Consider the following 27,305-nt stretch of genomic DNA (forward strand, 5'->3'; position numbering starts at 1 on the left):
TTCGAGAAAAGAAGAATTTAATGTGTAAAATGTGTTAAAGTGTGAAAAAGTCTTTAAATAATTCGAAGAGTCGTCAAAGCTTCATTAATCTTCATAAAAAAATCTCCTTCAAAAGGCTTTTATTTTGTTAGGTGGAGTCGACGGCCGTGACATCATCAGTGACATCATCCTCACAGAGTGCTGAACTGGCTCAGAGCTTGTCTCAGCTTGTCGGCGATCTGACCAATTAGAGAGCAGAGAGGAGATGACATCACTGCTCTTCAGGACACATGTCCTGGCCCCGCCCCCCTCCTCTGCTCACCTGCTGGTAGAAGGTCACCTGCTGCTCCAGGTACAGCTGCATCACTCGGTTGTAGTCATAGATACGGTTGCTATGGAAATGGTTCATCTCAGCTGGAAGGAGACACGGTGTCGGGTTACACTCAGGTACTGTGGAGTACTATGTGTAGTACTCTGGAGTACACTAGTACTCTGTGTACTGTGTAGTACTCTAGTACTCTGTGTAGTACTGTGTGGTACTGTATAGTACTGTGTAGTACTCTAGTACTGTGTAATATTGTGTAATATTGTGTAGTGCTGCGTAGTACTCTGTGTAGTACTGCAGTACTAGGTTACCCTGCAGCGAGTAGCTCATGCAGCTGATGCGTTGGTTCATGCACTTCCTGTCGCTGCTGCTGATCTTTCCTGTGCAGACCAGACGCTCCGCCTCCTTTACTTTATCCACTGCAGCCTGAACACAAACACACAGGTGAGGCCACACCCCCAATGACATCATCACACCTAAACCCCGCCCACTTCCCCACTGGAAGCTGAAATAGATTAAAAACCTACAAAATAAAAGCTCCTGAGCATCATTGTGTACCTGTAGTACTGACAGTGTGCAATAGTACTTTGTGTAGTATTACTGTGTAGTACTGCAGTACCTTGTGCACAGTGATGATTTCTGGGAAACATCCTAGCAGGCCTTTATACTCGCTGTTGGTCTCCAACAGGAAGTGCAGGTCTTTCTGCGGCTGAAACATCAAAAACACGTGAATAAGATGATGCAGTAAAAGTACTTCGGCCTCACAGAGTACTGCAGTAGTACTGCACCTGTGTTTACCTGCTGAGCGACAACCTGAGCGATTTCTTCGTACGTTTTTCCAGCCGCTGTCAGAGCATCAGTCAGTGTCTCCTCTCCTTCAAAATAAAAGCGTCATTTACAGGTTTACAACACAGATTTCACAATAAGAACGTTTTACTGCCGGTGCATTCAGGGATGCTCCGACATTTCAGCTGCTCAAACAGAAAACTCTCACTGATCAGGGAGACCCGTCTGCCTGTAGAGGACACTTCCTCATCTCCTCGTCTCCTCACCTGGATATTTGCTGCTGCTGAAAACGGCAGAGAGGTTTCTGAAGGCGCGGCCGATCCGCTCGTACTCGTTGGGCAGCGCTGGTGAACACATGTTCATACGACGTTATCATTCATCTTCATGTTCGCGGGAAGTTTTCAGGCTCTAAAATGAGTCCGTACGTTTCTACATGTTAATACTGACGTCCGGTGCAGCGCTTCCAGTGGGCGTGGCCAACGTCCAGCAGCTCGCGGACTCCGTCTTCCATTGACTTCGTAAACCGACCGAACTGCTCACACCTCTGTTCACTGCACACAAACACACGTTACACCTGTCCTCAGCTCACCTGTCCTCACCTGTCCTCCCGCCTCACCTGTCCTCAACAGGTGATAAATTGAGTGACTTACACCTGTACGGCGTCGAGCTCAGCAGCTTCAGGTTCAATCAGACTGAACATCATGGGACCCACCGCCTCGTCTCTCTCCGATGTCCTCTTCCCCACCTTCCACTCCTGCAACATCAAAGCACCGCCTCGCCCAATCAGGACGACGCATCGGGCGACCTCACAGCTGACTGGCTGGAACATCCAGTACAGGGTGTGGCTTAACTTACCTTCTCATCTCTGTAGGTGAGGAAGAGTTGGAAGACGTCGCTCTGAGAGACGACGGGGGTGGCGACACATCCGAGTCATCCAGGCCTGCAAACGCTCCATCCTCATCCGGATGAAGTCCTCCTCAAACCTGCCTGAAAGCACAAGTAAAACCCAAACACAGCCAACAGGTGGGCCGTACAGGTGGACGGTAAAGGTGTGTTGTGATATCGATCGCTCACCTGTGACCTGTTTGTCAGGCAGGGAGGGGATGGGCAGCAATGAGCCGAACTTCTCCAGCAGACGCTCGTACAGCCAATCAAAGTGCTTGTAGCGATGATTGACAGGTCTGTTGGTCGTCTGTAGGAAGTGGGAGGAGGGTTAGAGATAAATACCAAGTACTGCTAGTACTGCTGGTACTGCTAGTACTGCTGTGTAGTACTCACACTGGGGGTGATCTGGTACTCGATGAAGCTCTTCAGTCCGTACAGTTTGGACTCCTTCTTCGGGTCGGCGATCGTACAGTCCAGAGGACATGTCGGGTACAGCCACACTGGACCCACCTCTCCCATCTGATTGGACAATGAACGGGAGCCAATCAGAGCTCAGTGATCAACAACAGATCAGTTACAATGATCAATGAACTCAACGACTCACATAAACAGAAAGTCGGTCTCTGCTGCTGGCCTGTGGTCGGGCCAACAGGAAGACCTCTGGGCTCGGACCTTTGGAGAACGGGAACCTGAGAGCACACCAGATTACTGGGATCTACTGTTAGGATCTACTGTTGGGATCTACTGTTAGGATCTACTGTTGGGATCTACTGCTGGGATCTACCGTTCGGATTTACTGTTAGGATCTACTGTTGGGATCTACTGTTAGGATCTACTGATGGGATCTACTGTTGGGATCTACCGTTCGGATTTACTGTTAGGATCTACTGTTGGGATCTACTGTTAGGATCTACTGATGGGATCTACTGTTGGGATCTACTGTTAGGATCTACTGATGGGATCTACTGTTAGGATCTACTGTTGGGATCTACTGATGGGATCTACTGATGGGATCTACTGTTAGGATCTACTGATGGGATCTACTGTTGGGATCTACTGTTGGGATCTACTGTTAGGATCTACTGATGGGATCTACTGTTAGGATCTACTGTTGGGATCTACTGATGGGATCTACTGTTAGATGTTCGATGTATCAGCTGTTACTTGTTGAGGGCGATTTTGACGGATGGACCGTGGGCGCTCCGTCCTGAGGCCCCGTCCTCCTCCTCCACCTGTTCGTTGGCATGGTAACCACTCACTGATTGGTCATCCCAGTCGTCGTCCCACTCGCCGTCATCGTCCCCCACAGCTGCTGGAGACACTCTTACCTTTAATAATCAGGAGGTAAATCCTCCAACCAATCAGCTTTGAGAAATTGTTGCTGTGTTTTTCAGGTGTCGGATTACACCGAACTAATCGGACTGTGAAGTTCTGCTGGAAGTCCTCGTTGACCCGAAAACTGTCTCACCTGTGTGTCGGTATGCTTGACTGTCCCAGCCCTCTGTGTTACTGACAGAAGCTCCGCCCCCTGACCAGGAGTCCCCGCCCCCTTCACCACTGCCAACATGACCGACCTGAAACACAACAACGTGAGGTGATGAAGAGGAGGACGATGACGAAGAGGAGGACGATGGTAAATAGCAGACAGTTCATGAAGAATCTCTATATACGCAGAAGATATCCGCTCTTGCTAACCAGGACCCGGAAATTGGGCACCTATGGAACTATGCTGGTTCTGAGGTGGTCCTGAGGTGGTTCTGTGGTGGTTCTGTGCTGGTTCTGAGGTGGTCCTGAGGTGGTTCTGTGGTGGTTCTGTGCTGGTTCTGTGGTGGTCCTGAGGTGGTTCTGTGGTGTTTCTGAGGTGGTCCTGACGTGGTTCTGTGGTGGCTCTGTGGTGGTCCTGAGGTGGTTCTGTGCTGGTTCTGTGGTGGTCCTGAGGTGGTTCTGTGCTGGTTCTGTGCTGGTTCTGAGGTGGTCCTGACATGGTTCTGTGGTGGTCCTGACGTGGTTCTGTGGTGGTTCTGTGCTGGTTCTGAGGTGGTCCTGAGGTGGTTCTGTGGTGAAAGAGAAAGTGGGAGGAACAAATTTTCAGAATAAAGTGTCACAACTCACCTGTAAATATCCTTCAGGTACGAGTCCAGTCTGTCCTCCGGAGTTCTGGGCTTGGATCCAGCCGCCGCCCACCGTCTGCCCAACACAAACTCGTTAGAACCGGGTCAGACCGACACCACCAACCACTTCCTGTGAGGACTTAGTTTACCTGATCCAGAACCAGGATGGTTTCTCCAGCTCGGACCGACAGCTCGTTGTTTCCTGGTTCAGCTGTGAAGTCGTACAGAACCTGAGCCTGAGACACAAACAAACAAACACACAAACAAACACACAAACAAACAAACACACAAACAAACACACAAACACACACACAAACAAACACATAAACAGGTCAGAAACTGTTTATCCTCGCTATTGTTTCTGCTTCACACTGAGCTCATCAATCAGCTGACTCATGCTTGTCTTTGAACTGATCAGAACCCTGCAGTCCAGCTTTGGGTCAGAACCCTGCAGTCCAGCTTTTCCTCTCCTAAAAACTCAAATATTCACAGGAGACTTCTGTATGCGGCGTTAGGTTAGGTTAGGTTAGGTTAGGTAGTTACTTTATTAATCCCCGAGGGGAAATTTTTTTCGCTACAGCAGCATACAGAAGAAATAAGATAATAATAGAACAATAGAAAAGCAATAAAATAGCAGTAAAAATATTAAATATAAAATGCACAGTGTATACAGTACAGTATATATCTATATATATTATATACAAACAACCAAGAACACAGACAACAGTGTTACAGTCTGTTTCTCATGGTGTTATTGGTTTTAATTCCACTTTAATAACTGTAATTACATTTTATTAACTGTTTAATAACACTCTTCAGTTGTAATTAATAATTGATGAATGGATATAAAACAAAGGTTTAAATAACAACATTTAGTGTTTGTTTGTTTTTATAACAGATTCTAAACTTCTGTCATATTTAGAAAACTTTCATGTCTGCAGCAGAAAACTGAGTTTTAAAAAAAATACTTTTTCTCATCTTTAATAATTGTTAATTATTGGGATGTTAATATTCCTTCCATTTTGTTTCGTTTCCATGGTTACACAGTGCCTTTCTGTACTTGTATTGTTCTTTTAAAAAGTGATTTTAATTATGTAATAATATGATCGTTTTTAATGATATTACTCTTTTTCTGCGTCGTTCCAGACTCCGTTACATTTTTCACGTTATTTCTGTCGGTGTTTTCGACGTTAACGTGCGCGTGTCGTCGCTCTTTGTGTTGCTGTTTGCGGATCGAAGCTGAAATCCTCCTTCAGCAGCGTTTCTGACGCATCTCTCTCATTTCAGGCTCGTTTCTCCGCTTTAACTCTGCCTTTCCTCGCTCCTTAAATTCACTAATTTCTCTACGGACTTCCTGCAGGAGCTGCAGCGAGCCGTCGGCTCTGTTCGGTCCGGTGATGGACACCAGCAGCGGCGGGTCGGAGGTCAAAGGTCACCACCAGGTACATATGAGCATCTTACCTTTAGAGCCATGGTGACGTCACGGCGACAGATTTTTATCCTCGGTTCTGATCAAAGTTTCTCATCGTGTGCGCGCGGAGAACAACCTGCGGCCGCTGCGTCAAGTTAACGTGCACGCGGAGAGCACTTCCTGCCGGCCGTTTCACAATAAAAGTATAAGTAGCAGAAGTGTTGACGAAAAATCCAACTGTAAACAAACGTAAAGTAAAATGTAAAGCTTGGTAGAGATGAGCAGTGTTTCCAGTGTGTAACTGCGACGTGTGTGTACTTAGTGTGCTGAAAGAAAACACACCTGAGTCAGTGGTTCAGGCACAGTTAGCTAATGATGAGGTAATCAATAATATTATAATAATATAATAATATGAGTCTTCAGTGTTGAGACACACACAGAACACTTTAACAACAATAACGACAATAACAGATTCTGTCTCTTAGTTGAGCACAAGATTTTAACAGAACAGGCGAAGAAATATTTTGTCTTATTTTGACAGTCAATTTCCTGTATTTGCTTTTTATATTGAGAGCTGGACAAACAGTGACGTCACACACCCGGAAGAGCGGGTGTTAACAGTTGACTGGGCGTTTCCTGAAAACTGTCCTGCACCGACATGTACTGTAATAAATGAAGTGTGACAATACTACATAAAATATAACAAAATACTGCACTGTAAAATAGATAATAGATAGATAGATAGATAGATAGATAGATAGATAGATAGATAGATAGTTACTTTATTAATCCCTAAGGGGAAAATATGAAGTGTAAAGATACTACAATATAAATAAATGTTGCACTGTAAAATATGAAGTGTAAAGATACTACAATATAAATAAATGTTGCACTGTAAAATATGAAGTGTAAAAATACTACAATATAAATAAATACTATACTGTAAAATATGAACTGCAAAAATACTACATTATAACAAGATACTGCGTTACTAGTGCTTTCAGTTACTTTCTGAAAAGCACCTTTTCTGTGTCTCTGTTCTAAATATGACAGTGAAAATAAATTAATCAAATTAATATTTCACTTGTAATTAATTTAAAAAAGTAAAACTTTAAAGTGAGCAAAATAATGACCAAGTTTCAGTTTCATTTCCAACCCATTATTTTTTAATGGCACTTTCAGGTCAAGTCAGTGTTGAACTTAACAGTCGTTTCAAACAGTTAGAAGGCGAAACATCGTCAGAAAATATTCGTCATTTTATTTATTTTGTTTTCTGCCGTTAAAGCTGCTCATTATGGATTTAAATATTTTACTGACATTACATTTTAACAGCTTCTTCGAGGAAAGTTCTGTAAAAAATCTGCCTTTTTCAGATTTCAGTCAGATCTGAACTCACATGAAACACGTATGTTCAGACTCAGCATGACCACTTCCTGTTTAAACACGAACCTCTGATGTCCTTTCAAAATAAACCTCCAGAAATCCACAGAGGAACCAGAGAACAGTCAGTTCAGAAGCTGCCTGAGAATCCGTCTGATTTTAAGTTTTCTTCAGTGTTACAGAGATCAGTGATGTGTGTCTGATTACCCATGATGCACTGCTCACACACAGTTTTGCTGCTGTTAGAGGGACAGTTCCACTAAATATGAGCAGATAGAGAAGAAACAACCGGCTGAGGTTGTAGCTCAGAGTTGAGCAACAATACTAATAATAATAAATAAGATTACAAATGGAATGTAAAGACATCATGTTAAAGTCTTTCCTGCTCGATCAATCAGCAGCTGAAGAAACATCCGATCGATCAAATGTTTTTACTTCTTTATGTCAGAGTTGGGTCTTTAACGATCGATCGGCTCCTCATATGTACGTCATTAATGTGAATGTGAGGATCAGGTGATAGATGAATGTGATCAAAGAGATTGATCAATGAGCACTAGTTAGATAAGGTTACTGCAATGTGATCAGAGTGATTGATAACTAAGCTGCTGCTGTTATTGACGACACCGGGGGGCGCTGCAGAGCCTTCAGTGGACGCACCACCACATGACCGCCACCGAGGCCAGCAGACCAATCAGGGAGCTCGCAGCAGTGGAGGGGGCGGAGTTACACAGGTCAGAGTTGCAGCACTTGAAGGTGAAACTCGACACCTGTAAATATTGATAATCAATCAGTGATCAGACAGAAGTCATACACACATGTGTTTAATGTACATGTAACATACATGTAACTTACATGTAACATATATACAACATAGATGCAACATACTTGTAACAAGTGCGTAACATGTATGTAACGTGTGTAACATACATGCAACATACATGTAACGTGTAGTTCAGAGCAGGAAGCTGCAACTGTCAGGCGTCTACATTCTTGTATTATTTGATTTACTGTCTCAAATGTTCTGCTGGTATTGGAACATGACCAATAAGTTCATTGATTGGTACCGAGGGATTCATTAAACGGTAGTTGCGGTTACCTGAGGGAACATCTGGCCCAGTCGGCCGTACTCACAGTCAGAATACTTCAGACACTGACGGTACGTCATCCCACCTGCAGGACAACAGTAGAAACAGTAGAATCTCAGCTGAGTCACAGTGGTCAGTATGGCACAGGTGTGCAGGTGTACAGGTGTGCAGGTGTGCAGCTGTGCAGGTGTACAGGTGTGCAGGTGTGCAGGTGTGACAGTACCTCTCTCATTGAGTGTGAGGCAGGCGTCATCGTAGCTACAATCTCGTTGTTTTGAGCAGCTGGCAGTGTAATCCTTACAGCTGTAACAGCGGATGGCTGAACCTGAAACCAAAAAACACACCTGGATTTAAAACGTCGGCAGATGTGGAGTTCACATCTGCGAAGGTAAAATCATCAGCTGACCTTCAGTGTCACTCCAAGGTTAGTCTAAATCAGGTTTACATCAGTTCTAAATCAGATTTACATCAGTTCTAAATCAGGTTTACATCAGTTCTAAATCAGGTTTACATCAGTTCTCAATCAGGTTTAAATAAGTTATAAATCAGATTTACATCAGTTCTAAATCATGTTTACATCAGGTTTACATCAGTTCTAAATCATGTTTACATCAGTTCTCAATCAGGTTTACATCAGTTCTCAATCAGGTTTACATCAGTTCTCAATCAGGTTTACATCAGTTCTAAATCATGTTTAAATAAGTTCTAAATCAGATTTACATCAGTTCTAAATCAGGTTTACATCGGTTCTAAATCAGGTTTGCATCAGTTCTAAATCACGTTTACATCAGTTCTAAATCCGATTTACATCAGTTCTAAATCAGGTTTACATCAGTTCTAAATCAGGTTTAAATAAGTTATAAATCAGGTTTACATCAGGTTTAAATCATGTTTAAATCTGGAGAACACTGCTGCCCCCCTGTGGTCTGTCAGGGACACCACAGTTTCTTCAGAGATCTGTTTTCCATGTGAACACAGAGGAAACGTGTTTAATATCGATGAGGACGCAAACGTCGGCTCAATACGTCAATACGTCTTTAAACGGTTGGAAGGTCAGCTGATCTTCAGGAACAACCTTTAGACACATCATGCTATCCCCGCCCTAACCTTCTCAGCATGAACTAATCAAATGCACCTCAGCGGTCCGTACATATACATCGAATCAGAAATGCAACATCTAACTGAACAACATTTCATTCAACTGAGTCAATACAGAATCAAACGCACCCAGTCCGACCAGCGCCGCGCAGACCAGCAGGCAGATCCCCAGGGAGCGCTCCATTTCCACCTCAGTGCAGCTCACACGCTCTGGAGGATAGACATGAGACACACCAGTGTGTGTGTGAGCCGAGAGCCGTGTGTGTTTCTGTGTTACAGTGTGTGTGCTCGTGTATTACAGTGTGTGTTAGTGTGTGTTAATGTGTCAGTACTCACCCAGCAGCAGCAGGGCTGTTGATGATGATGAAAAGGAGAAGCAGAGTGACACTGACTCTGACTGAAGGCTGAGAGCAGCTCAGAGGCTCCGCCCACTGGGAGGAGCCTGTTATTTGTTGTTTCATTGTGTGTCGGTCTGCTGTGTGTCACCTGATCAGTAACAGAACCAGGAACATGTTATGGTTCCTTCAGGAACTCTTCTAGAACCACATCACCCTCATAGAACTTCTCTCAGCCTGTTTGTGGTTCCACAGGTTCCACCAGGTTCTCCCGTGGAACCAGCTGAAATGATGGATGATGGATGGTTGGATAGATGATGGATGGTATGGTTGGATGACTGATGGATGGATGGATGATGGATGGTATGGTTGGATGGATGATGGATGGATGGATGGATTGATGGATGGATGGATGATGGATGGATGGATGACTGATGGATGGATGGATGGATGACTGATGGATGGATGGATGATCGATGGATGGATGACTGATGGATGGATGGATGACTGATGGATGGATGTATGATCGATGGATGGATGACTGATGGATGGATGGATGATCGATGGATGGATGACTGATGGATGGATGGATGACTGATGGATGACTGATGGATGACTGATGGATGACTGATGGATGGATGGATGACTGATGGATGACTGATGGATGATTTATGGACCTCAGACTCTTCGTCCTGATGTTTTAAAGTGCTCATGTTAGGGTGTTGGCCTGTTAGCATGCTAGCTCAGAGCTGATGAAGATGACGAAGATGATGGTGGTGGATGACAGCCTGTGTGTCTCTGCGTTTATCTCAGTGCAAAAGAAGAACAGCTTCAGTGTTTTGTCCTCGAACAACCCTGAAAACAAACAAAGAGCTGCAGTGTGTGGAGAACAAAGAGAGCGTGTTCTCACAGTTGAACCATTGTTCTTCATCATCAGGCCACTCATACGCCAATCAAACACTCATTTCTACCAGCCGACCAATCACACGCTGAGAAACAACCACAAAATAAACATCATATTATTTGTCTATGTATTTGTAGAGGAGCAGAAAAATGTTTGAAATGTTGAAGTAACAGATTGTCTGTCAGTTACTGTCAGTTACTGTCAGTTACTGTTTGTTATTGTCTGTTACTGTCTGTTACTGTCTGTTATTGTCTGTTACTGTCTGTTACTGTCTGTTATTGTCTGTTACTGTCTGTTACTGTCTGTTATTGTCTATTACTGTCTGTTATTGTCTGTTACTGTCTGTTATTGTCTGTTATTGTCTGTTATTGTCTGTTACTGTCTGTTATTGTATGTTACTGTCTGTCTGTTACTGTCTGTTATTGTCTGTTACTGTCTGTTATTGTCTGTTAATGTCCGTTATTGTCTGTTGCTGTCTTTTACTGTCTGTTATTGTCTTTTACTGTCTGTTAATGTCTTTTACTGTCTGTTATTGTCTTTTACTGTCTGTTACTGTCTGTTACTGTCTGTTATTGTTTGTTGTCTGTTATTGTCTGTTACTGTCTGTTATTGTATGTTACTGTCTGTCTGTTATTGTCTGTTACTGTCTGTTATTGTCTGTTACTGTCTGTTATTTTATGTTGTTGTCTTTTTATTGTCTGTTAATGTCTGTTTTTGTCTGTTACTGTCTGTTATTCTATGTTATTGTCTGTTACTGTCTGTTATTGTATGTTATTGTCTGTTACTGTCTGTTATTGTCTGTTATTGTCTGTTACTGTCTGTTATTGTATGTTGTTGTCTGTTATTGTCTGTTACTGTCTGTTATTGTCTGTTACTGTGTTACTGTCTGTTATTGTTTTTGTCTGTTGTCTGTTATTGTATGTTACTGTCTGTCTGTTACTGTCCGTTATTGTCTGTTGCTGTCTGTTATTGTCTGTTATTGTCTTTTACTGTCTGTTATTGTCTTTTACTGTCTGTTAATGTCTTTTACTGTCTGTTATTGTCTTTTACTGTCTGTTACTGTCTGTTATTGTCTTTTACTGTCTGTTACTGTCTGTTACTGTCTGTTACTGTCTGTTATTGTTTGTTGTCTGTTATTGTCTGTTACTGTCTGTTATTGTATGTTGTTGTCTTTTTATTGTCTGTTAATGTCTGTTTTTGTCTGTTACTGTCTGTTATTCTATGTTATTGTCTGTTACTGTCTGTTATTGTCCGGTACTGTCTGTTATTGTCTGTTATTGTCTGTTACTGTCTGTTATTGTATGTTACTGTGTTACTGTCTGTTATTGTTTTTGTCTGTTGTCTGTTATTGTATGTTACTGTCTGTTTTTGTCTGTTACTGTCTGTTATTGTCTGTTATTGTCTGTTACTGTCTGTTACTGTCTCTTATTGTCTGTTACTGTCTGTCTGTTATTGTCTGTTACTGTCTGTTACTGTCTGTTATTGTCTTTTACTGTCTGTTATTGTTTGTTGTCTGTTATTGTCTGTTACTGTCTGTTATTGTATGTTACTGTCTGTCTGTTATTGTCTGTTACTGTCTGTTATTGTCTGTTACTGTGTTACTGTCTGTTATTGTTTTTGTCTGTTGTCTGTTATTGTATGTTACTGTCTGTCTGTTACTGTCCGTTATTGTCTGTTGCTGTCTGTTATTGTCTGTTATTGTCTTTTACTGTCTGTTATTGTCTTTTACTGTCTGTTAATGTCTTTTACTGTCTGTTATTGTCTTTTACTGTCTGTTACTGTCTGTTATTGTCTTTTACTGTCTGTTACTGTCTGTTACTGTCTGTTACTGTCTGTTATTGTTTGTTGTCTGTTATTGTCTGTTACTGTCTGTTATTGTATGTTGTTGTCTTTTTATTGTCTGTTAATGTCTGTTTTTGTCTGTTACTGTCTGTTATTCTATGTTATTGTCTGTTACTGTCTGTTATTGTCCGGTACTGTCTGTTATTGTCTGTTATTGTCTGTTACTGTCTGTTATTGTATGTTACTGTGTTACTGTCTGTTATTGTTTTTGTCTGTTGTCTGTTATTGTATGTTACTGTCTGTTTTTGTCTGTTACTGTCTGTTATTGTCTGTTATTGTCTGTTACTGTCTGTTACTGTCTCTTATTGTCTGTTACTGTCTGTCTGTTATTGTCTGTTACTGTCTGTTACTGTCTGTTATTGTCTTTTACTGTCTGTTATTGTTTGTTGTCTGTTATTGTCTGTTACTGTCTGTTATTGTATGTTACTGTCTGTCTGTTATTGTCTGTTACTGTCTGTTATTGTCTGTTACTGTCTGTTATTGTATGTTGTTGTCTTTTTATTGTCTGTTAATGTCTGTTTTTGTCTGTTACTGTCTGTTATTCTATGTTATTGTCTGTTACTGTCTGTTATTGTCCAGTACTGTCTGTTATTGTATATTACTGTCTGTTATTGTATGTTACTGTCTGTTATTGTTTGTTTTTGTCTGTTGTCTGTTACTGTGTTACTGTCTGTTATTGTTTGTTTTTGTCTGTTATTGTCTGTTACTGTCTGTCTGTTATTGTCTGTTACTGTCTGTTATTGTATGTTGTTGTCTGTTATTGTCTGTTAATGTCTGTTTTTGTCTGTCACTGTCTGTTATTGTATGTTACTGTCTGTTACTGTCTGTTACTGTCTCTTATTGTCTGTTACTGTCTGTCTGTTATTGTCTGTTACTGTCTGTTACTGTCTGTTATTGTCTTTTACTGTCTGTTATTGTTTGTTGTCTGTTATTGTCTGTTACTGTCTGTTATTGTATGTTACTGTCTGTCTGTTATTGTCTGTTACTGTCTGTTATTGTCTGTTACTGTCTGTTATTGTATGTTGTTGTCTTTTTATTGTCTGTTAATGTCTGTTTTTGTCTGTTACTGTCTGTTATTCTATGTTATTGTCTGTTACTGTCTGTTATTGTCCAGTACTGTCTGTTATTGTATATTACTGTCTGTTATTGTATGTTACTGTCTGTTATTGTTTGTTTTTGTCTGTTGTCTGTTACTGTGTTACTGTCTGTTATTGTTTGTTTTTGTCTGTTATTGTCTGTTACTGTCTGTCTGTTATTGTCTGTTACTGTCTGTTATTGTATGTTGTTGTCTGTTATTGTCTGTTGATGTCTGTTTTTGTCTGTCACTGTCTGTTATTGTATGTTACTGTCTGTTGTTGTCTGTTACTGTCTGTTATTGTCCGGTACTGTCTGTTATTGTATGTTACTGTCTGTTGTTGTCTGTTACTGTCTGTTATTGTCTGTATACTGTGTTACTGTCTGTTATTGTCTGTTACTGTCTGTTGTTGTATGTTACTGTCTGTTATTGTCTGTTACTGTCTGTTAGTCTGTTATTGTCTGTTACTGTCTGTTATTGTCTGTTATTGTCTGTTACTGTCTGCTACTGTCTGTTATTGTCTGTTATTGTCTGTTACTGTTTGTTACTGTCAGACTTTCTGTCTGTTACTGTCTGTTATTGTCTGTTACTGTCCGTTATTGTCTGTGACTGTCTGTTATTGTCTGTGACTGTCTGTTACTGTCTGTTATTTTCTTTTACTGTCTGTTATTGTCTGCTACTGTCTGTTACTGTCTGTTATTGTCTTTTACTGTCTGTTATTGTCTGCTACTGTCTGTTATTGTCTGTTACTGTCTGTTACTGTCTGTTACTGTCTCTTATTGTCTGTTACTGTCTGTCTGTTATTGTCTGTTACTGTCTGTTACTGTCTGTTATTGTTTTTGTCTGTTGTCTGTTATTGTCTGTTATTGTCTGTTATTGTCTGTTACTGTCTGTCTGTTATTGTCTGTTACTGTCTGTTACTGTCTGTTATTGTCTTTTACTGTCTGTTACTGTCTGTTAATGTATTTTACTGTCTGTTACTGTCTCTTATTGTCTTTTACTGTCTGTTACTGTCTGTTATTGTCTTTTACTGTCTGTTATTGTCTTTTACTGTCTGTTACTGTCTGTTATTGTTTGTTGTCTGTTATTGTCTGTTATTGTATGTTACTGTCTGTCTGTTATTGTCTGTTACTGTCTGTTATTGTCTGTTACTGTCTGTCTGTTATTGTCTGTTACTGTCTGTTATTGTATGTTGTTGTCTTTTTATTGTCTGTTAATGTCTGTTTTTGTCTGTTACTGTCTGTTATTCTATGTTATTGTCTGTTACTGTCTGTTATTGTCCGGTACTGTCTGTTATTGTATATTACTGTCTGTTATTGTATGTTACTGTCTGTTATTGTATGTTACTGTCTGTTATTGTCTGTTACTGTGTTACTGTCTGTTATTGTTTGTTTTTGTCTGTTGTCTGTTACTGTGTTACTGTTTGTTATTGTTTGTTTTTGTCTGTTAGTCTGTTATTGTCTGTTAATGTCTGTTTTTGTCTTTTACTGTCTGTCTGTTATTGTATGTTGTTGTCTGTTATTGTCTGTTAATGTCTGTTTTTGTCTGTTACTGTCTGTTATTGTATGTTACTGTCTGTTCTTGTCTGTTACTGTCTGTTATTGTCTGTTACTGTGTTACTGTCTGTTATTGTCTGTTACTGTCTGTTATTGTATGTTGTTGTCTGTTATTGTCTGTTACTGTCTGTTTTTGTCTGTTACTGTCTGTTATTGTATGTTACTGTCTGTTGTTGTCTGTTACTGTCTGTTATTGTCTGTTACTGTGTTACTGTCTGTTATTTTCTGTTACTGTCTGTTATTGTTTGTTTTTGTCTGTTGTCTGTTATTGTCTGTTACTGTCTGTTACTGTCTCTTATTGTCTGTTACTGTCTGTTATTGTATGTTACTGTCTGTGTTATTGTCTGTTACTGTCTGTTATTGTCTGTTATTGTCTGTTACTGTCTGTTTTTGTCTGTTACTGTCTGTTATTCTATGTTATTGTCTGTTACTGTCTGTTATTGTCCGGTACTGTCTGTTATTGTCTGTTACTGTCTGTTGTTGTATGTTACTGTCTGTTATTGTCTGTTACTGTCTGTTAGTCTGTTATTGTCTGTTACTGTCTGTTATTGTCTGTTATTGTCTGTTACTGTCTGCTACTGTCTGTTATTGTCTGTTATTGTCTGTTACTGTTTGTTACTGTCAGACTTTCTGTCTGTTACTGTCTGTTATTGTCTGTTACTGTCCGTTATTGTCTGTGACTGTCTGTTATTGTCTGTGACTGTCCGTTACTGTCTGTTATTTTCTTTTACTGTCTGTTATTGTCTGCTACTGTCTGTTACTGTCTGTTATTGTCTTTTACTGTCTGTTATTGTCTGCTACTGTCTGTTATTGTCTGTTACTGTCTGTTACTGTCTGTTACTGTCTCTTATTGTCTGTTACTGTCTGTCTGTTATTGTCTGTTACTGTCTGTTACTGTCTGTTATTGTTTTTGTCTGTTGTCTGTTATTGTCTGTTATTGTCTGTTACTGTCTGTTACTGTCTGTCTGTTATTGTCTGTTACTGTCTGTTACTGTCTGTTATTGTCTTTTACTGTCTGTTACTGTCTGTTAATGTATTTTACTGTCTGTTACTGTCTCTTATTGTCTTTTACTGTCTGTTACTGTCTGTTATTGTCTTTTACTGTCTGTTACTGTCTGTTATTGTTTGTTGTCTGTTATTGTCTGTTATTGTATGTTACTGTCTGTCTGTTATTGTCTGTTACTGTCTGTTATTGTCTGTTACTGTCTGTCTGTTATTGTCTGTTACTGTCTGTTATTGTATGTTGTTGTCTTTTTATTGTCTGTTAATGTCTGTTTTTGTCTGTTACTGTCTGTTATTCTATGTTATTGTCTGTTACTGTCTGTTATTGTCCGGTACTGTCTGTTATTGTATATTACTGTCTGTTATTGTCTGTTACTGTGTTACTGTCTGTTATTGTTTGTTTTTGTCTGTTGTCTGTTACTGTGTTACTGTTTGTTATTGTTTGTTTTTGTCTGTTAGTCTGTTATTGTCTGTTAATGTCTGTTTTTGTCTTTTACTGTCTGTCTGTTATTGTATGTTGTTGTCTGTTATTGTCTGTTAATGTCTGTTTTTGTCTGTTACTGTCTGTTATTGTATGTTACTGTCTGTTGTTGTCTGTTACTGTCTGTTATTGTCTGTTACTGTGTTACTGTCTGTTATTGTCTGTTACTGTCTGTTATTGTATGTTGTTGTCTGTTATTGTCTGTTACTGTCTGTTTTTGTCTGTTACTGTCTGTTATTGTATGTTACTGTCTGTTGTTGTCTGTTACTGTCTGTTATTGTCTGTTACTGTGTTACTGTCTGTTATTTTCTGTTACTGTCTGTTATTGTTTGTTTTTGTCTGTTGTCTGTTATTGTCTGTTACTGTCTGTTACTGTCTGTGTTATTGTCTGTTACTGTCTGTTATTGTCTGTTACTGTCTGTTATTGTATGTTGTTGTCTTTTTATTGTCTGTTAATGTCTGTTTTTGTCTGTTACTGTCTGTTATTCTATGTTATTGTCTGTTACTGTCTGTTATTGTCCGGTACTGTCTGTTATTGTATGTTACTGTCTGTTATTGTCTGTTATTGTCTGTTACTGTCTGTTATTGTATGTTACTGTCTGTTATTGTCTGTTACTGTGTTACTGTCTGTTAATGTCTGTTTTTGTCTGTTACTGTCTGTCTGTTATTGTCTGTTACTGTCTGTTATTGTATGTTGTTGTCTGTTATTGTCTGTTTTTGTCTGTTATTGTCTGTTACTGTCTGTCTGTTATTGTCTGTTACTGTCTGTTATTGTATGTTTTTGTCTGTTATTGTCTGTTACTGTCTGTTATTGTATGTTGTTGTCTGTTATTGTCTGTTACTGTCTGTTATTGTCTGTTACTGTCTGTTATTGTATGTTGTTGTCTGTTATTTTCTGTTACTGTCTGTTATTGTATGTTACTGTCTGTTGTTGTCTGTTACTGTCTGTTATTGTCTGTTACTGTCTGTTATTGTATGTTACTGTGTTACTGTCTGTTATTGTATGTTGTTGTCTGTTATTGTCTGTTACTGTCTGTTATTGTATGTTACTGTCTGTTGTTGTCTGTCACTGTCTGTTATTGTCTGTTACTGTCTGTTATTGTATGTTACTGTGTTACTGTCTGTTATTGTCTGTTACTGTCTGTTTTTGTCTGTTACTGTCTGTTACTGTCTGTTATTGTCTGTTACTGTCTCTTATTGTCTTTTACTGTCTGTTACTGTCTGTTAATGTCTTTTACTGTCTGTTACTGTCTGTTATTGTCTTTTACTGTCTGTTACTGTCTGTTAATGTCTTTTACTGTCTGTTACTGTCTGTTATTGTCTTTTACTGTCTGTTACTGTCTGTTATTGTCTTTTACTGTCTGTTATTGTCTTTTACTGTCTGTTACTGTCTGTTATTGTTTGTTGTCTGTTATTGTCTGTTACTGTCTGTTTTTGTATGTTACTGTCTGTCTGTTATTGTCTGTTACTGTCTGTTATTGTCTTTTACTGTCTTTTACTGTCTGTTACTGTCTGTTATTTTCTTTTACTGTCTGTTACTGTCTGTTATTGTCTGCTACTGTCTGTTATTGTCAGTTACTGTCTGTTATTGTCTGTTGTTGTTTTCACTTGTTGCTGTGTTTTGATCTTGATCAGCCAATCAGAGGCCTTGATGATGACTTTGTGCGTGACCAGAGATAATCGGTACTATGATGATTATCAACTTTCTTTGTTAACTCATATGTACTGTTTCAGGCTCTGAGCAAGTTCACATAAAAGGGGCGGGGTTTGTAACATCTGACCAATCACAAACATGGACAGGTGTCCTGACAGCAGAGCCACATGTTTTACAAACGAGGAGCAACATATCAGCTGAGAGCAGGAGACACACAACAGTCTGAGTCGCTCCTTGTTCATTGACGCTGATGTCATCACTGTTCTGGCTCCTGATTGGTCCACAGACAGCAGGTGAGCTGACTCCTGAGCAGCAGACTCATTCATCATTGAGCAGCTTCAGTGTTTCTGTTCTGCAGGCTGCTGCATCAGAACCTCCATGTGGTTTTACTTCATTGATCTGACCAAGACTTCAGAGGTTCCTCTTTATCATCATCATCATCACCACCATCATCATGATGAAGAGTGCAACAGATGCAGCAGTTTGATGTCTGTGTAAAAACATCTGATCTCTAATCTGGATAGAACGTTCTGTGTTGATCTGAGTGGGACCAGAACCAGAACCTCTGCTGACACTGAGGGTGCGTTTGATTCTTGTGTCGTTAAGAAACTGACTCCTGTGTTTCAGACTGGAACCGATGGACCTGGACAGCATCGGTAAGATCCCCTCTCCTGGGTTCTACTGGGTTTTACTGGGTTTGACTGAGTTCTACTGTACTGTACAGCCTGAATGTTCAGCGTTCTGGTTCATTACCACCAGAACAGCAGACATTTTATCCTCAGGAGGTCGACTGTAACCCGACACCTGCAGCAGGTGTGTTTTCACCTGAGGCTCCAACAGCGTCTTTTATTTTTTCCTTCCTGTTTTCTGAACAGAAGCCATGAATGAAATCCGACCGTCCGTCTACAGAACCGCCATCAAGCTGCTGCATCTGCAGAGACTCTGTCACAGTGAGTCACAACACAACGTAAACAACACAATAGAAACACAAACAACACAACATAAACACAATGAAAACAAACATCACAACATTAAAACAGGACTACGGTGTGTTTGTGATTTAGTGGATGTCGTGTTCGTTCGACACGTTGTGGCGGCCCTCCGCTCGGTAGGCGGAGCTAAGCAGCAGCATGACGTCACGCTGAGTAGGGAGGAAGTGACCCTCACTCTGAACAGGATGTTTCACAGCGTGTCACAGGAAGTTCCAGGTCATGTGACTACGGCGGCTCCAGAGGAGACGTCCAGTCTAATGTTCCGTCTGTTTGACCGGTCAGTTTATTTACTGTCTATTTACTGTTTATTAACTGATTATTTACTATTTTTTTTTTTTTTTTTTTTACTGTTTATTAACTGTTTATTAACTGGTTTTTTTTTACTGTTTATTAACTGTTTATTCACTGTTTATTGTGCGTGCGTGTTCAGGGATCAGGTGGGTTGTGTTCCGGTTCGTTCTCTTCAGACCGTTCTTCTCGCTCTGTGTGCCGATGATCTGCTGCTCAGGTACTCAGGTGAGGAAACACATCATATATTCTAATTAAACATAGATGAATAAATAATAAAATAAATAATTACCTTTAATATACAAACAGCATGTAAACTGAAAATGTAAACAATGAACGACACGTCCGTTAAAAGAAAGAAAATATGAAACAACAGTTTGAGGATTTTAAGTTGTGCGAAGGTGGTTCAACATCAGAAACAGGAAGGAACATCTCATATTTATATTCAATAAAAACAAGGAAACAACAACTAATTGTCCTCTGAAATTAAAATGTATTCGATTCATTAATCCAAGAGGCTTAAATCAGAAAATCATCTGATTTTCTGAATAAAATACACGGTTCATGTTCTCTGTAATGTTGGCAGGATGTTCCTTTCAGAATAAAACACACGATTCATGTTCTCCGTAATGTTGGCGGGATGTTCCTTTCAGAATAAAACACGATTCATGTTCTCCGTAATGTTGGCAGGATGTTCCCTTCAGAATAAAATACACGGTTCATGTTCTCTGTAATGTTGGCAGGATGTTCCTTTCAGAATAAAATACACGGTTCATGTTCTCTGTCATGTTGGCAGGATGTTCCTTTCAGAATAAAATACACGGTTCATGTTCTCTGTAATGTTGGCGGGATGTTCCCTTCAGAATAAAAGTCTGTCTGTGGCCTGCAGGTCTGCTGAGTGTTTCCGGTACCGGTTCAGGATCCGTCAGCAGGTCTGGACTCAGATCTTTGCTGTACGACCTCAGCCAGGTGAGCACAGGTGGGGCCACATTTCCCAGCATGCCTCTGTATGTCTGACGTGTGTGTGTTCAGGTTCCTGTGGCGGTGCAGGAGGAGGCGGTGTTCGGCAGCGTGGAGGCGGCTGTGAGGTCGTGTTTTAACGGGGTGAGAACACGCGCACACTCGGCTGCAGGTAATTGATGGTCGTCATGGCAACACACTGACTGTGTGGATTTCCAGGTGTTGACCTCAACGGTAAGTGAAGAACACGTGTTGTCGTGGCTGCGGAGCGAGCCACACCTGTTGCTATGGTTACCCACTCTGTACCGGTTGTCGGTCAGTCACAACGTCCGTCACAACGTCCGCTGCCACACCTGCAAGAGCTTCCCCATCACCGGGCTCAGGTAAGTCCGAGTTGAACCCTGAGACAGGTAACGGGAACACCTGGTGACTGGGTCCAGGTGAGGGCTGACTACTTCCTGTGTGTGTTCAGGTATCGATGTATGAAGTGTGTGAATGTTCACGTGTGTCAGAGCTGCTTCCTGACCGACCGAAACACCAGGAAGCACAAAACCCACCATCCAGTGCTCGAGTTCTGCACACAGGTGAGAACACAGAGGTAGACAGACAGGTAGACAGACAGGTAGACAGGTAAAGGTTGTACTTATTTTTTATTTCTATCAGCCCACCTGGAGAGAGTGTCTGTCCTCCTTACTGCAAAGCGCTCGCTGCGCCATGTTGCCAAGGCGATACTCTCAGAGAGAAACTGATAGGACGGTCTTAATGTGGGCGGAGCCAGGGCAGACTGAGAACAGGTGAGACAGGTGTGGAAAGGACTTTTTATAATTAAACAACTTCCGCCAGCCTCTCTCCTTAATTTAGCGGTTTATTTTTCTAAGTGCTCCGCCCCCTTCTGATGCCTCAACACGATTGGCTGATGCAGTTGGCAGCCCCTCCTCTGCTAGAGATGTTTCCCATGATGCCGCGGTGCATACTCCTCCTCCTTCCTGCTCTTCATCTGAAGCTCAGCAGACGGAGGAGACGCGGAGTCAGCAGGTGAGCGATGTGGGTTGCCTCAGAAAGGGTTGTAATGTCACTGTGATGTCACGTAATATGACACCGTGTTTCCTGTCGAAGGCGTCGGCTCTGCTGAGCGAAGTCAGAAACCTGCAGAGAGACAAGTGGTGAGACTGAAAACCCAAACCACCGCTGACACTGCTGTTTGTTTGTTATTGTCACACAGCTGTTTGTTTGTTTGTCCCTCTGCAGGCTCTTGGAGCAGGAGATGCAGGCGTGGCGTATCACTGTCCAATCAGAGCAGGGCGTCCTGGAGGACCGGTGCTCTGAGATGGAGGTTACCATGGAAATGCTGAGCGAGCACAATGTCCGTCTGCAGGGCATCCTCACACAGGTCAGACTGGAGCTCTGTGATTGGCCGCTGGCTGCTGAAATGCATCCTGGGAGTCTAAGTTGACTTCTGTCTGTTCTTCAGACTCTGAAACAGATGGAGGCTCAACAACACGCCAACAACACGCCACATAGCAACCACACGGAGAACACGGAGAGGGGAAACAGCACGCCAACCACGGACACTCACAGAAACACCAAAGAAGAAGAGGAGGAAGAGAAGGTGAAGACGGAGGAAGAGTGGAGTGAGGACGAACTACAAATTCCATCTCCCACAATTTACCAGGGTTCACCGCCAACACATGACGGACTCAGTGAGAACACGTGTTTGCATCGTCCAATAGGACGACAGGAAGAACCCGAGGAGGCGGGGCTACAGGGAAAGGACACCGACACCTGCCTGTCTGAACAAGAGGATTGTGGGACATGTATTCCAGAAGAGCTCCTGTCGGAGACCGTGGACAGACTGAAGACCGTGATGGACACACACAGGTGGACAGAGACACAGACAGGTGAGACAGGTGACCTGTCGCCATTGAAATAACCAAACTGTTGATGATGATGGTTGATGTCGTCGTCGTCTTTGTGTTGGGACCAGGTGAGAGGAAGGGGGCGGAGCTCCTGGCGGCAGCAGAGCAGGTGGGCGAGTGGATCGTCCAGCTGGTGGACGCAGTGACAACAAAGTGATCATGTGACTCCAGTTCAGGTTAGAAAACGGTTTATTCACAGGAAATAAAACTGAGGCGTAAAAAAGTTTTAGTTTAAATACAAAACGGACACCTGGGATCATGACTCAGCATTTATTTCACTCAACCTTCCAGATAACAAAAACATAAAAGGTGCTTTATATCTTCATGATACAAACTTTAAATCACATTCAGCTGTGACTTTTAATCTAATGATCCAGCTGGAAGTTAAAGGGCCACGCCCACTGTTGTGATGTAACACTTTTAAAAAACAATAAAGGAAATTGGATTGTTTTTGATCTCACTAATTTTGTCCGCTTTTATAAATTAGTTGTCAATAATCGGATCGATGACGTCTTGACTGTTTGGTGAAGGTGTCTTTTATTTTGAAAGTTTATAAACGAGGCTGTAACTGGAGAGGAAGTCTACTACCTTCGCCCCCTCTCGCAGCCCCGCCCCCTCCGCCCCCTCCCCCGGCGGGCTGAGGAGGGTGAAGATGGGGTGGGAGGAAGGGGGGCTGGGCCTGTAGAGCCATGGAGTTTCCTGCCGGGTCCTGCCCGTCGCAGGCCCTCCCTCCTGGGCTGTGGGGGCGTGGCCTGGGCCCTGGTTCTTCGCGTGGCGGGTGTGGAGCGTGGCCTCTCCCTCCTGCCCCCCCTCGCCCGCTCTGAGTTGCTGTTGAAGCCTGGGGGCGGGGCTTGAGACGTCCTGCTCCGCCTCCTGACCAGGGCAGTCTGACCCGAGTCCCTACTGAGTGTGCTCAGGAGGAAACTGCCACTGTGGCAGAAGTCTGATGACCTGTGACCTTTGACCCTGGACGACCCTGCATCCCCCTCCCCTGCCAGCCTGTCGGCGTTCAGGTCTGGACTCAGACTTCGGAACAGCTGACGGACACAGGGCGGTAGCGGGCCTGAGGGGGCGGGGCCTCTGCGCCACACGAAGCCTTTCGGCGGGTTCTTCAGGATGCGGTTGGTCCCGGGCTCGTAGAACCTGACAGGAAGTCGTTTATATTTGACCTTTAACCCCTGCAGGTCCAGCGGACGCCTCTTCTTTCTGCATCGTTTCGGAAGGGAACCTGCTGCAGGTGTGCAGGTGGGGGCGGGGCCTGAAGGGGAACAGAGCAGGTAGACCAGCGAGGTACGCGGCTGCACAGGTGTGACGATGTCGGAGTACGACGGAGGGAGGCAGCGCCACGTCTGCGCCTCAGGTGTCCTCTCTGCTGCGTCCTTATTGGCTGCGGGGTCACTGGTGGGCGGGGCCTCGGAAGACAGCTGATGGACAGCCGGAACGACCAATCGGACAGTCTGAGTGCCGTGACTGACTTTAACCACCTGAAGGAACAAAACCAGGTGAGACGTGGTCGTCCTACAGACACCGAAGTGTCACCTGACTCTGACTCACCTGACACCTGGACGCCAGTCTGAAGCCCCGCCTCCCCCCCCCCCCTCCTCCTCCTTTTCAGGTGTGAAGAGTCATTGTCATCCTGGTCCAATAGAGGCAGGGCACCTGTGTCTGGCTCCGCCCCCTTTTTGTTTTGGCTCCTCCTCCCGTACCTGACAGCGATGACATCACAGCAGCCGTCAGTAATGTCCCGGACGAAGTGTGAACATGAAGACAGAGTCTCACCTGGCCAGCGACTCGCTGTCAAAGTAGCAGATGAATCTTCCTCGTCTGAACTGTTGGACCAGCCGCTCCACCTTCACCTCGTCCTCCTCTTCGATCTGCGCCCACGTCTTCCCCCTGAAGGATTCTGGGATACGCTCCGGGGCCGGCAGCACCTCCTCGATGGGCAGAGTCCAGAAACCCTGGTCCGGTCTGCGCTCGCTGTGGAGGGCGGAGTCCAGCTGGTAGGAGTACACCTGGTCCTCCAGGTCCACCTGTGCGTCCATCAGTCGGCTCAGGTCCTGCCCCCCTGTCTGACTCACCTGGACAGGTGTTTCCCTGAGCGTCTGCCCTCGCTGGGAAAGCACCTGTGGAGAAACATCCACCTTCAGTACCAGCACCAAACAGTGACTCCGCCCCCTCCACAATACAGACAGGTACCTGCACAGGTGAGTCCCAGGCTTCACTCTGCGTTTCCATGGAGCCTGGAAGGCTGAGGTGGAAGCTCTCTGTCTCCTCCTTCTGGCAGGGAGGGGAACTGATGCCATGACAACACATCTGGATCACCTGAGGTCCAAAAACACAAACACCTGATGATCAATAACCTGAAGATCAACAGTTTAACAAAACAGGAAGTGATGCTGAACCTCATTGATGGTCCGGTCCAGCGGGTCGGTCTGGTCCGAGGAGAACACCTCCTCTTTGTGAGCCTCCCTCCTCTCCTTCTGCCAGCTCCTCCAGGGACGCAGCTCTGTGGGTTTGGCGGGGCCCGGTCCTCTGGGGGGCTGAGTGGAGGACGAGGAGTCGCTGGTTTTCCTCCTGTTGGTCTTCCTGTGGGCTTTCCTGTGGACAGAGGGTGGAGCCTGATACGGAGTGGGCTGTGATTCTGGGGGTGGAGTCTGATACTTTGAGGGCGGGGTTTGGGTATGTGGGACAGTCTCTCTTTCCTTCTGCTCTCTGATTGGTGCAGACACCCTCTCCTGACTGGCCCTCTCTCCTGATTGGCTGCGGGTACGGACATCCTCCAGCTGATTGACCGGCTGTAAGGACGCGTCATCAGAACTGGGCAGGTGTTCTCGGGTGCAGAGAGACCGGCTGTCGTCGTCAGAGAAACAGAGTTCATCAAGCTCCGCCCTCGGGAGCGGGGGGGTGGAGACCGATGGGAGGTCAGCGTGAGATGGCCTGACGGAGACACAAAGATGTAAACAAATAACCACCTGCAGGACAGGTGTATTTGTCTCTTACACCTGTGCAATGTGGGGTCACCTGGGGTCGTTGTAGCGGTGCGGGTGGTGCTGCAGGACGTCCTGCAGGAAGCGCTCCAGCAGGGTTAGCTTGCTTCTGCTGCTGGCTGAGGAGGCGGAGCCTCTGGAGGACGAGCGGACAGAGTCCAGGTGTCTGAGACTGGACAGGTGCTGAGACAGATGCACGGTGGCGTTAACGAGGTAACACATCACATGACTAACGCTCAGACTTAGTTGTGTTTGTACCTGCTCCAGGTTACTGTACAGGACTCTGCAGTATCCACAGTAACCCTGTCGGCTGGGCTCACACCTGGACGGCCCTGGCTGAGACTCCGCCCACATCCTGTCAGACAGAGAACACCTGTCTCAGGTTGGTGGGAAAAGTCTTCCTGTCAGCATTTAGCTATTAGCATAGCGACTAAAGTTCAGACTGATGTTTTTATCAAAGATTTTAATCTGATGGTTTTCAGAAGAAATGGCTGTGGACAGGTCGTCATGGCGACAGATCGTCATCAGAGACTCAACATGGAAACACCTGCACAGGTGAGTGAACTAATGCAACATGAAGCTTTGTGGTTTTCTAAAATTCACTAATAATTGAATGGACTTTGGTTGGTGGAGGGATGACTCACCTGCTGGTAGGCTCCACCTCCCTCTGGTCACCTGATGTAAACACATTCACAGGTTAGTGCAGCTAACACACACACAGTCTAAATAATGTTGTTGTTTGTGTGTTGTACCGTCATCATTCTCAGACATCCTGACTGGAGATCTGAAACAGCAGAAAACACACTTAAAAAAACACAACCAATCGATCGATCGGTGATATTGGACATCGATCGGGGACATCGATTGGTGACATCGATCGGGGCCATCGATCGGTGATATCGGACATCGATCGGTGACATCGATCGGGGACATCGATCGGTGACATCGATCGGACATCGATCGGGGCCATCGATCGGTGACATCGGACATCGATCGGGGACATCGATTGGTGACATCGATCGGGGCCATCGATCGGTGATATCGGACATCGATCGGGGACATCGATTGGTGACATCGATCGGGGCCATCGATCGGTGACATCGGACATCGATCGGTGACATCGATCGGGGACATCGATCGGTGACATCGATCGGACATCGATCGGGGCCATCGATCGGTGACATCGGACATCGATCGGGGACATCGATTGGTGACATCGGACATCGATCGGACATCGATCGGGGACATCGATCGGGGCCATCGATCGGTGACATCGGACATCCATCGGGGACATCGATCGGTGACATCGATGAAGCATCTCCGAGGTTTTAAATGACTCACGTGGAAGCGGTGCAGTCAGTGAAGGATCCGTCCAATCAGAGCACTCCATTCTGTAACCAATGGTAACCAGGTGGTTCCAGCTGGAGAGTCCATGAGCCTGAAGAGACCCCAACAGAACTTTGGTGTCAGTCCACATGAGATGAGCACCAGAACCACCTGAGAATCTGTTTACGTTAACCAGCTGTAAACACATGTAAAAACGTGTAAACATGGGAGAGTTCACCTGCTGCTTGATGTTGTTGTTTATATGTTGATTGTAAACAATAAAACAAACATTTGCTGACAGATCGAGATGTTTACAGCTGACATGATTCCATGTTCATCTGTAAACAAACAGCGTGTTTTGTTTGTTTAATCTTCTCTCCTGGCTGACCAATCAGAGCCCTGCTTCTCCTGCGCTCTGATTGGCTCTGACTAAACTAACGAGCCGCAGTGCCAACTTCTCCGTTGAAACCTGGCTCGTTGAAGCCGGGTTAACTCCGCCTTAAACTGGACTGACGGTAACCATGGTGACGCTGTTGGTGACGTGGCTCCGCAGTTACGGCTCCTGTCAGCGTTAGCATGCAGCTATCTACTAGCCTGCTGTTAGCCTGTTAGCTAAGCAGCGGCCCTGCAGAGCTGCTGATTGGCTGGCTCCAGCCAACGGCTTCTTCTTGGAACAACCGATGAGCTTGTTTACCTGCAGCTGTTTGTTTGTTGTTATTGACTTTCTTCCGAGATTAAAGTACTCTTCCGCCGCGCGCTACTCCTCTGCTGTTTAGTTTCCGGTCTGACTCTTCTTCTGCGGCGGAATCTCCTGCAGAGCTGCAGCCGCCAGCAGGCTGCGGAGTGAAGCGCAGCGCCCCCACGAGCAGCGGAGGTCGGTGCGTTTCAACAGGTGAATATTAACACTTTCAACAGAAGACACGAGGC

General features: G+C 43.8%; 4 protein-coding genes across 12 annotated transcripts; 1 reads left to right on the plus strand and 3 right to left on the minus strand.

The window, feature by feature from the left end:
* LOC138207118 (sorting nexin-9-like) lies at positions 1–5,676 on the minus strand. Its single transcript, XM_069164150.1, is given in 18 exon segments — positions 1–218; positions 302–393; positions 616–730; positions 924–1,013; positions 1,103–1,179; positions 1,357–1,434; positions 1,538–1,641; positions 1,741–1,844; positions 1,946–2,002; positions 2,004–2,077; positions 2,165–2,282; positions 2,369–2,494; positions 2,580–2,664; positions 3,140–3,284; positions 3,444–3,549; positions 4,088–4,162; positions 4,236–4,322; positions 5,548–5,676. Coding segments are annotated over 18 exon segments (1,593 nt in total). The 5' UTR covers positions 5,560–5,676; the 3' UTR covers positions 1–170.
* dytn (dystrotelin) lies at positions 5,314–27,246 on the plus strand. Of its 9 annotated transcripts, XM_069164144.1 has the most exons (18): positions 15,124–17,938; positions 18,537–18,565; positions 18,785–18,859; positions 18,974–19,178; positions 19,332–19,417; positions 20,079–20,158; positions 20,222–20,293; positions 20,369–20,532; positions 20,622–20,733; positions 20,813–20,943; positions 21,028–21,184; positions 21,266–21,312; positions 21,398–21,539; positions 21,621–22,047; positions 22,134–22,241; positions 25,320–25,434; positions 25,535–25,607; positions 25,820–27,246. In XM_069164144.1, exons 1-15 carry the CDS (start codon positions 17,694–17,696, stop codon positions 22,220–22,222), a joined length of 2,061 nt encoding a protein of 686 aa, XP_069020245.1. In that variant the 5' UTR covers positions 15,124–17,693; the 3' UTR covers positions 22,223–22,241; positions 25,320–25,434; positions 25,535–25,607; positions 25,820–27,246. The 9 variants fall into 9 exon arrangements, with proteins under 9 accessions (XP_069020249.1, XP_069020250.1, XP_069020245.1 ...); XM_069164148.1 differs by lacking the exon at positions 15,124–17,938 and adding an exon at positions 5,314–5,528 and having other exon boundaries at positions 21,028–21,312; XM_069164145.1 differs by having other exon boundaries at positions 15,124–18,202; positions 18,434–18,565; positions 21,028–21,312.
* Positions 6,641–9,501, minus strand: LOC138207123 (CD59 glycoprotein-like). The gene is made up of 5 exons (XM_069164156.1): positions 9,397–9,501; positions 9,190–9,270; positions 8,186–8,287; positions 7,974–8,047; positions 6,641–7,644 (listed from the first exon to the last, which is right to left on the minus strand). The coding sequence occupies exons 2-5, from the start codon at positions 9,242–9,244 to the stop codon at positions 7,522–7,524; spliced, it is 354 nt and encodes a 117-aa protein (XP_069020257.1). The 5' UTR covers positions 9,245–9,270; positions 9,397–9,501; the 3' UTR covers positions 6,641–7,521.
* On the minus strand, positions 22,322–26,483 carry zdbf2 (zinc finger, DBF-type containing 2). The gene is given in 11 exon segments (XM_069164139.1): positions 22,322–23,549; positions 23,620–23,652; positions 23,654–23,771; positions 23,845–24,188; positions 24,262–24,387; positions 24,468–25,002; positions 25,087–25,235; positions 25,311–25,407; positions 25,697–25,727; positions 25,805–25,836; positions 26,394–26,483. Coding segments are annotated over 10 exon segments (2,352 nt in total). The 5' UTR covers positions 25,824–25,836; positions 26,394–26,483; the 3' UTR covers positions 22,322–22,649.
* Positions 27,247–27,305: the final 59 nt, after the last annotated feature.

This window comes from Embiotoca jacksoni, unplaced genomic scaffold (assembly GCF_022577435.1).
Source record: "Embiotoca jacksoni isolate LCO1_2020_lvr unplaced genomic scaffold, fEmbJac1.0.p SCAF_30, whole genome shotgun sequence".
In the NCBI taxonomy this organism is placed as follows: domain Eukaryota; kingdom Metazoa; phylum Chordata; class Actinopteri; family Embiotocidae; genus Embiotoca; species Embiotoca jacksoni.

Bases quoted from the DNA above. Each gene is read 5' to 3' on its own strand.
- dytn (XM_069164142.1), top strand. From the start codon at position 17,694: ATGTTACTGTCTGTCTGTTATTGTCTGTTACTGTCTGTTATTGTCTTT. The intron at 20,159-20,221 runs GTGAGCACAGGT...GTGTGTGTTCAG, and splicing joins TGCTGTACGACCTCAGCCAG to GTTCCTGTGGCGGTGCAGGA. The intron at 21,313-21,397 runs GTGAGACTGAAA...GTCCCTCTGCAG, and splicing joins AACCTGCAGAGAGACAAGTG to GCTCTTGGAGCAGGAGATGC.
- LOC138207123 (XM_069164156.1), bottom strand. From the start codon at position 9,244: ATGGAGCGCTCCCTGGGGATCTGCCTGCTGGTCTGCGCGGCGCTGGTC. The intron at 8,288-9,189 runs GTGCGTTTGATT...TTTTGGTTTCAG, and splicing joins CGCGGCGCTGGTCGGACTGG to GTTCAGCCATCCGCTGTTAC. The intron at 7,645-7,973 runs GTAACCGCAACT...CAATATTTACAG, and splicing joins TGGGCCAGATGTTCCCTCAG to GTGTCGAGTTTCACCTTCAA.